Consider the following 9,897-nt stretch of genomic DNA (forward strand, 5'->3'; position numbering starts at 1 on the left):
ATAATATGGTGCCTGGTATATAGTAAGTCCTTAATATATGGCCTTTATATGTTAATAATATACTAAATTTCAAATAATAGATTTATTAGAATAAAGGAAGTAAGAAATTGGGTTGGAGGGAAGACATTCCAGATCTAGGAAACAGCAGGAGCAAAGGCACAATGATTAGGTAGAAAATAACATTGTGTAAAGAACTGAAAGCAGTAGTTCAGTATTTTGGGAAAATAAGGTTCAAGGTGGGGAATGGTAGGAGATGAGCTTGGAAAAGTCTGTTGGATCCAGGCCATGGAGGGTCTTACCTGCCACGTTGCTGCTGCACTGGTCAGAGCAGCGTCAGCCCCATGCAGAGGAGATGCTTGAGGCCAGGCAGGAGGCAGCATGGGACTCAGCAGCTGGAGTCCAGTCCCTAAAGAGAGGTCTGCAAGAGGCAGGTAGTGGCCCAGGCATGTCTAGGGAGATTCAGCTAAGGACTCCAATCCCAGGGGAAGGGAGGTATAGTCAGGGAATAAGGCAGATGATCAGGCAAAGTATCTGGGCTTTCACACCATGGAGAAAGAAGGCCCTAGGTTCCTGCCAGGCCCAGCAGGCAGGCTCAGGGCAGCAAGACTAACCATGGACCCACCCTCCTGGTGAGGACCATGTACCTGATACAGGCAGGGTTGGCTCAAGGCTGGGGGGAAGGGGAGGGAGTCAGAGAGGCTGCAGGCCTCTATGCCCCCTGCTGAGTGGACCAGGGGAAGATGGAAACTGATAAGACTGGCAGGGCTCTGCCAAGACTACAGTTCCCGGGATAGGATGCTGACTGTCTGCTTAGGAATTGTAAAACAACTGGGACAGGCTAGCAACCAGGGAACTTTCCCAATCCCAATTGTGTTGAATGGCTGTGCGTTTGGTGGGCTAGGTATGGAAGCCTTCGTCAGTGTGGTCAAATGGTCAGAACCAAGGTGAACTGCCAGGCTGACAGAGCAAAGCCCTGGATGCTTCAGCAGTAGAAATATGAAAGTTGGGATAGGTCATTTGTGACTACGTATGGAGCTCTGTCTGGGGAAATAAGAGGGCTCTAGGTACAAGAGAGGATACATGTCTGGGAGCATCCTGGGATGCAAAGCAAGTTACCAAGAGGCCTTCAAGAAGAGGGACCTAGGGTAGAAGACCTGTTATGACAATAGGGGCACCTGATTGGTGGAAGGGTGAGGTCACAGACAAGGAAAATTCTGTCTTATTTGAGATTAAAGTGCTCAAGGTCAGAGTGATAGTGAATCCAGAGGAGGGGTCAGAGTTGCTTTAAAGCCTTTTTCTCTTCTGGGCTGGGTGTGTTTGCAGGGTCCCGAGCTGGGCCTTCATACAGGTGAGGGTGGGAGGGTAGCAGGCGTAGGGAGCCAGATCTAGCTTGATTGTACTCTAGGCTCCAGTTTCATCCCAGTCCACACATCTATCCTCATGAAAGAACATTTCATTTTAGGACTGGGAGGACTTTGAGTATATCCCAGACCCTGAGGCCAAGAAGCCGGATGACTGGAATGAGGCTATGGATGGGGAGTGGGAAGGGCCTCTGATACCAAACCCAAAGTACAAGGTGAGTGGGGGTCTCTCTTTCCAATGGGTGTGAGAAATAAGACAGAAGTGACGTATATTCTAATTTATAAAACCGAAGCTCTGAGATCCTGTGGTCATCTTCCCTCCCCTCCAACCCCCTAAATAAGACCGTAGCCTCATCTGAACCCTCCTCTCAGGGCTGTGCCTACTTGGGAGAGGGTGGGCTGGTAAAGGCCAGTGCTGAGAAGTAGAGGCCCAGGAAGTCTGGGGCAGGGAGTTTGTCCAGAGCGGTGGAGAGCAGCCAGTCACAGGAACATGGTCCAAACAGGAAATGGGTCTGGGCTCAGGAACTGGAAGTCTTAGAAGTGGGCCAGAAGGGGAAAGGGCCAAAGGTATTAGGGGATGGAGACATTTCTTCTTAAGGGCTAACTCCTGACATCATGTCAGAAGCAAGAACTAACGGAATTAGCTATCAAATGATCCAGAGAGACAACTGACTGAAGCAAGCATAATTGTATTTGGCCGGTTTCCTGTGCTACACACTAGGAAGAGAAGAGTCCCGAGTGCCAGAATACTTAGACGATGCTCTCTGAGAAGCTACATTTTCTTAGCTTTGTGAATGAGCCTGTGCAGAGATGGGGCCAGGTTCAGAATGGGTCCCTGCCACCTCATTTGGCTCCCTCTGAGTAGAAAGAGAACTTGGAAGAGTCTGGTGCATTAACTCAAAGAAAGGGAAAAAAGCTCCAGGAAACCTGCTCTGAACCTGTATGTCTAATACCTAACAGCCTCTGTAAATCGTTAGCCTTTCTGATTGCAGGAGATCAGAAGAATGAAAAAACTAATACCTAATGTTCACTCTTTGTTTCTTTACTTAGGGACAATGGAAACCTCGGGTCATTGACAATCCCAATTACCAGGGAGAGTGGATTCATCCAGAAATAGACAACCCTAAATATAAGCCTGACCCCACCATTTGTCGCTATTATAACATCAGTGTTCTTGGCCTGGACCTTTGGCAGGTAAAGCCCTCTGGGCTCAGAGCCACTGATCAACAGTCCCTCTAGTTTTCACAAAGTGGAAAGAGTCCCAGGCTGGAAATCATAAGACTTGAATAAGTCTTGATCTTTCTAAGCCTCAAACTGCTCATCTTTAAAATAGGGTCAATCATATTCATCGTAATATAACTATGATAGCTAAAATTTACTGAGTCCCTGTCATGTAGCAATGTATTACTTCGCCTATGCCATTTAATTTTCACTGGGAAGCCTATTTCCAGATGTGAAAAGGAGGCTCAGAAAAGTCAAATAATTTGCCTGAAAATACGCATCTGTTAAGGTAAGTAGAAAAGCTAGGATTTGAGTGCAGGTCTTTTTAATGTCACATTCAGGGTTGCAATACTTCATGCTGCTTCTGCTGGTCCTACATGATCCTTGGGGGTGTTTCTGGGGATAAGGAGAAATGAGAAATGTAGTAGAACTCTGAAATATTAAAATCCCCCGACAGTTGTTAGGGGAGATTTCCCCAGCCATGATGACAGGTCCTGACCTAGCCTTCCTCTCTGCCAGTCATCTTTCCCCTGATTGGAAGGGAAAGAGGAGGGCCCAGATATTCAGGATTTTAGAAAGTTGTTCCTCACCCCCATATCTTCATTTCCTGAGACTTGTTACTGAAGATGGGAAGGATTCTTTCCCAAATCAAGAGAAAAGAGAGTACCTCAAGTGCAGGCCCCCAAGTGAAGAGGGAGCCATGGTCCCCACCAGGAGGCCACTAGAAACTAATCCACATAGTCCTGGAAGAAGAATTCCCCTGGACCAGAAGGGAACTCACTTCTGTTAAACACTGGCCAGGGGTCAGTGCTTTACCTATGTTACCTCCCTTAATTCTCATAGCTCTATAAAGTATTATTGTCTCTTATTATTTCCCCGTCTTACATTTGGGAGAATTGAGACTCAGAAAGGTCAAGTGATGTGCCCAAGAGCTACTGCAGAGTAGGGACAGGATTCAAACACAGGTGTGTCAGCCTCTAAAGCCTTGCTGTAGTGACTCTACCACTATACAACAGAGCCTCTGGAAACCACAGCTACTTGTCCTTGAGTGTATCCTGGAAGTTCCCATGGCCATGGAAATCTCTGTCTCTGATCAATGATTTCTACAGTTCAGAGCTGGGACAGACACCCCCTATTTGAGACTTTCTTGGTTTATTTATATTTATGTATTTCCTACTTTATTTATTTCTATGTTGTTGGTCTTTTTGCTCAAGGAGACCAACACAGGAGTGCAAAGAGGTCATGTATGTAAATTACCAGGGGTGTTGGGGGGGCGGTGACAGATAGCAGTTCAGGAGAAAAGGACGGAGGAAGGAAGGGAGGGGAGGCAGGAAAGGACACATTGTACCCTTCTTTCCTTCCTCTCTTATTTGCAGAATAAGTTTGCATTATCTTTTTTTTTCAGTTGTCCCTTTTTAATACCTAACAGGAAATTTCTACATCTTGCAAACATGTGTTATCATATAAATATGCCTAATCTGATTGTTTCCTTAATACGGTTTTTTCCTCACTGAAAAAAATTTAAGCTATCTTTGTTTATCTACAAAATTAAAAATTATCTGGCACTAATTGCTCCTCTTGAAGCAGGCAAACCTTTCTATTTGAAGAATTTAAATCATGCCGGAGGAGTGCTTCTCAAACTTTAACATGTCTGTGAATCAGCAGGCTGTCTTATTAAAATATAGATTCTGATCCAGCAGGTTTGGGATGAAGCCCAAGAGACTACATATCTGGTGGGGTTTTGTTTGTTTGTTTGTTTTTGTGTGTGTACGTGTGTGTGAGATACATTTTGCGCGATGCTGACATCACCCTTGCAGGCATCCTTTCCTTCTAAGTTCTGAGTGGGTCTGACACCCACAGGCCCTACTCCACGCCTCCACTCAGCCAACCCATAACATCCAGTTTACCACAGGGTCCCTGAACCTTATTGGGAAAGCAAAATGACTCTTGGCATGGAGATGAGTGGGAATTCCCTCTCCTGCCCCACCCCAACTCTCGGTTTCCAGCCTTTAGAGGCTCTGGAAGCCCAATTGCCCTCCTCATCCCTTCTGGTCCCAGCCTAGTGAGCCAGTTTACCGTCTTGCCTAGTCCCTGACTTCTCTCGTTCCCTGTTCCGACACCTCCAAACACAACCCCTTTATCCTTTTTGCCATAGGTGGAAGTGATTGCATTTTTAATCAGGACAGAGACTGGAAGGAGATAGCAGAGAACAAAGAAAATTCTTCTCTTCTCTTTGGAACTCTTTTTAATCTTCAAAGGAATAATAAGAAACTGCAATGAGTATAGCCTAGCCGTAATGCAAAGCACGTTACAGCCATGGTCTGTGCCACAGCCCTGGGAGGCCAGGAGGGTAGGACTTACCATCTCCACTTTACTGACGAGAAAACTGAGGGCTCACAAAGGTGACTTGACTCGTCAAGGTCCCATATCTAATAAGTGCCCAGACCTATACCCTTTCCATTCTATGATCCAAGTGGGATAGTGCAGGAAACCAGATAACTTTCAGTGAATTAATTTTTAAAAATTCCTTAGTCCTTTAGGCTTGACGGTCTAACAAAGCTCTTTCTCATGTGTTCTTTTCTCCTGATGATTGTATGAAGAAAGCAGGAAAAGTATATTTTCTTCCATTTTACCATTTTGCAATGAAAACTTGTAAACACAGGGAGGATATAAGGAGACCACGGTCACCACTTAGGAAGCAGAACTGGCACCCTCACAACCGATGAGTTTAATGTAAGGGGGATGGGGGCAAAGGGGCACTGAAGAGAATGGAGAGATTAGGAACATTTCTAATGGAAGTAGGAAAAATGGGAAAGCCAACAAATGGGCAGTTCTCTAAGCAAGACTGATAACAGCTCAAAAGAAAAAAAAACCCAAAAGTAAGAAAATATCTTGAAGTTTCACAAGGAAATTTATTTTATTTTATTTTTATTATTTTTTTGAGACAGGGTCTCATTCTGTTGCCTGGGCTAGAGTGCAGTGGTGTCAACATGGCCCACTGCAACCTCAAACTCCTGGGCTCAAGCGATCCTCCTGCCTCAGCCTCCTGAGTAGGTGGGACTATAGCTGGGACTACAGGTGTACGCTAATTTTTCTATTTTTTGTAGAGAAGGGGTCTCACTCTTGCTCAGGCTGGTCTCGAACTCCTGAGCTCAAGCGATCCTCCCACCTTGGCCTCCCAGAGTGCTAAGATTACAGGTGTGAGCCACCTTTGCCCGGCCAGAGTGATTAAAGTTTCTTCACAGCCCTCTAAAATAGTTCAGAGGCTTGAGGCACACAGAACCCTGGGAAACAGCAAATTAACTTCTTTCTAGAGCACATCCATTCGGCCAGTACAGCATTCTGGACCCTCTGTATTATTAATAACCTTTGTATTCCCTTGCCCAACCTCAATTATTGATTAAAATCTCTGGGCCTGTGGCCTGGGAATCTGCATTCAGCAAGGATCCCCAGGTGACTTTTAAGCCCTTCAACATTTAGATACCTAGTCCTAATAATCCCATTGTTTTCATTTCAACAGGTAAAGTCAGGCAGCATCTTTGACAATTTCCTTCTTACAAATGATGAAGAGTTTGCTGAAGAGTTTGGAAATAAGACCTGGGGAATAAGAAAGGTGAGATACTCCTCCATCCTGGATTCCAGATGTCTGGCTCTTCAGTTGTATACTGTTCTTTGCATTTTAAAAATCAGCCTCATGGTCATTGTTTCATTTCTGGTCATGTGGCCCTGGGAGGTAGGGGCAAGAACTCACATTCCTTGGACATCTACAACTCTGTACTTCTGGCTCCGTAAACACTTTCCAAAAGCTATCCCACTTAGCCCTTAAAACAACCCAGCAAGGCAGATACTTTTACCCCCATTTTCCATATTCAGAGTATAAACTGCCCAAAGTCACACATAGCCTTCAACTTGTTGAGTTAGAATTTGAACCCAGAATTCATGTTCCATTTGTGTATCGTGCTGCCTGCTCACAGTGTGTTGATCTAGAAAGGAGCCACTGAGCCCATTTCTGATGGATGGGTTGGAGAAAGGAGGAAGGTGATAATGCTGTTTACCAGCTCCCCTGACCTCCCAGAACTATTTTGTGGGTGGAGTGATACTTGAGACAATTGTCTCATGATGGTGACATTCTCTCTCCAGACTTCCTGGTTCTGCAGGAAGGTCCATTCAAGCAGGTTGTGGCCAGTGCTTGATTTCCCAGTAGGCAGATTAAGCCTATGCTTAAAGCACCAGCAAAAACATAGGTACCAAAAAAATTTTTTTGAGAGAACTTTGACATTTAATATTTTTTAAAAAATTGAAGTAGTCATCATGGGAAAAAATCATTAGACTTTTTTTGTACTTTTTAGTCTGGTTTTATCTTGTTTTACTTTGGGTTTATCATCTGAAATCTTTGTTGAGGTACTATTACATATTAGTCAAGAGTTTTAGTTTTGGAGCTAGACTGCTTAGGTTCAAATCCAGGCTCCATTATTTACTAGCTGAACTTAGGCAAGTTATTTAACTTTTCTTCATCTATAAGTTGGGAATAATAATAGCATCTATCTTCTAAGTTCCTGGCATATGGTAAGTGCTCGATACCTGGTAGCTATTATTATCAAACCATACTTTCACTTGACAAATATCTGTTGAGTACCTGTTCAAAGCACTGTTGTAGATGCTGGGGATATAGCAGTGGAATAAAATAAAGACATTTCTGTCCTCAGGGGGATTGCATTCAGTTTTGGGAGACCAATAAGAGATGTATAAAGAAGTCCAAATCTCAGATCCCTCAGACAGAAAGTGGTACAATAACACTTATCTCACGTCACTGTGAGGAATACACATAATGTGTGCTGATCGTCTAGCTCTGTGGTTAGCAATGCAGTGGGGATTCAATCAATGTCTGCTGAATCAGAACCAATTTTATTTGTGAACAAATTACACACACACACACACATTTCTATTCTGAAAATTTGTATGTAAATAAACACCATCCCAGAAATCTTTAAGACTGTGGGAAGAGGCCCACATTTCTAAAGTGAGTTGACTTTGTTTATACCATCTGTAAATTACTTTGAAATTTCACATTCTAAACAGGACCTGGAGAAGCAATGGAGAGAACTGTATGAAGAAATTGAAAAAAGAAAGCAGGAAGAAGAGGCCAAGAAGAAAAAGGAAGAGGATGAAGAGAAAGATGACATCTGGGGATTTGAAGAAGAGGGAAATGAAGAGGACCCTGCTGAGGAACCAGGAAATGACAGGCAGATGCAGGAAGATGATGCTGACAAAGCGTTTCCGGGTAAAAATGAAGAAGTCCTTGTTGACCAGAATGATGAACTGTAACTGGGAAAAAAATAGTTACGCTTAGAGGGAGAAATGTTCACGAAGTTGGCACAATTTGGGGAGCAAAATAACTTGCTCTTTTTGAATAAACTTTGTATTTTCATCCCAACTCCTTTGCTCTGTATGACTTGGGGAAGTCACATTACATCTTGAAGCTTCTATTTCCTTATTAGTGGAAAGGGAGTGATAATTTCTATTTCATGAGGTTATTGTAGAGATTAAATGAGCTACTGTGTGTAAAGTGCCTGATATAAATATATAGTCAATAAATGGTAGCTATAACTACTATCATTATCATGGTGTTTATCCATTGTGCCACAGAGCCACCTTCATAGTGTTTATTAAATTAGTTATTGGTAAATAAACATCTGTATAAACTTGATCCTCACTTTCAATTTATCCCAGTGCACCCAGGCTTTTATTTTGTTTAAATATATGTATTACTTAGTATTTACTGAGCAGTGCTGATGGTTGTACTTGTGTACAGATGTTTTCCTCCTGCAGATGTATCAAGCACTTAAAAATAAAATCAGACTTCCTCTTTATACATATATATATATATATATATATGTATTTTTTTTTTTTTTTTTTAAGCAATGGGGCCTTGCTCTGTTGCCCAGGCTGGAGTGTAGTGGCGTGATCATAGCTCACTGCAGCCTTGAACTCCTGGGCTCCAGTGATCCTCCTGTCTCAGCCTCCTGAGTAGCTGGGACTACATGTGTGCACCACCATACCCAGCTAATTTTTCTTATTTTTTGTAGAGAATGGGTCTCGCTCTTGCTCAGGCTGGTCTTGAACTCCTTGCCTCAAGTGATTCTCCCACCTTGGCCTCCCAAAGTGCTGGGATTACAGCAGTGGGTGTGTGAGCCACCACACCCAGCCAGACTTACGAAAGTTCTTCTGCTTCTCTGCATTTTGTACCCTAATTTTTAAATAATTGCCACTTGTTTGCAAGTTAACTGGTCTCATATTTATTTTTCTGTACCACCTGCTCATACTATCATTATCAAGTGCATTCCTATAGTTCTTTACAGATTAGAAAGCACTTCTCAGAAATTTGTGGAGCTCCTACAATGTGCTCATTTAATCCTCATAGCAGCCATTATAGATGATACCATTATTATCTTCATTTTATAGATACAGAAACTGCTCAGAGCAGGTAAGTCACTTGCTGAGGGTCAAACAGCTAGTAAAGGGCAGGGCCAGTATCTGAACTTAAGTTCATCTGGTTTCAAAGTTTACCTTTCCACCTGGCTGTGGAATGGGTGAGCAAATATCTATTACCATTGAGTACATAGTGTAGGCAACATTCCGCATGGGAGAAATACCTTTTTAAATGTAATTTTTAAAAATTGCATCCAACCAAGGATTCAGGCCCACAGACATGGCAGTCATATCGTTCAGGCCAGGGCTACAAATATGAATGTGGTGTACAGTAGGTGCTTAGTAAAAATTAGTTGAAAAAAATGAATAAAATTCTGTCTGCTGGTTTCAGGAAAGACTTCATGAAGGAAGTGACTTTTGAGCTAGATCTTAAAGAATACATAAAAGTCTGCCCAGTGGAAAAGGGGATGTTTGGACCAGATTTCAGAGTCAAAGAGCAGAGCACCCAGATGACAGGAAGTGGGGTGGTGAGATCAGCAAAGAGCAGTAAGAATGTCTTCTTTTTTTCAGATAGACTGGTACCTGGTGTAATTCCTGAACCTTATAATCTTTGGAATATTCTGTTTTGGAAAACTTGACTTTATACCTATTTCTATAACCTAAGAATCTTCCCATTGTGAAAAACAGCAAGGCTTCGGATGCTGAGTCTGAACATTTTGTTTTGTGTCTGGAGAACTGGTGTGTGGGGTAATCTGTAGTTTAGGGATGCCAGTCTGATATTAGCATTGTTTATTATAAACGTCTGTTCTGATTGGATAGGTGTATGGTCTATCAATTGTTACAAATTTTCAGTATCACTAGAGATACTGATTTGCATGCAGGATTT

The 9,897-nt window shown here is 42.9% G+C and overlaps 1 protein-coding gene across 1 annotated transcript in view; it reads left to right on the forward strand.

The window, feature by feature from the left end:
• The window catches only part of LOC105806269 (calreticulin-like), a 27,420-nt gene extending 19,513 nt beyond the window's left edge, over positions 1–7,907 (forward strand). Inside the window, exons 6-9 of the mRNA XM_012639345.1 lie at positions 1,463–1,576; positions 2,412–2,555; positions 6,103–6,195; positions 7,662–7,907. Coding sequence (XP_012494799.1) covers positions 1,463–1,576; positions 2,412–2,555; positions 6,103–6,195; positions 7,662–7,907 — 597 coding nt within the window. The remainder of the gene's footprint in view (positions 1–1,462; positions 1,577–2,411; positions 2,556–6,102; positions 6,196–7,661) is intronic.
• Positions 7,908–9,897: the final 1,990 nt, after the last annotated feature.

This window comes from Propithecus coquereli, unplaced genomic scaffold (genome assembly GCF_000956105.1).
Source record: "Propithecus coquereli isolate 6110/MARCELLA unplaced genomic scaffold, Pcoq_1.0 Scaffold14, whole genome shotgun sequence".
NCBI classification, from domain to species: Eukaryota; Metazoa; Chordata; class Mammalia; order Primates; family Indriidae; genus Propithecus; species Propithecus coquereli.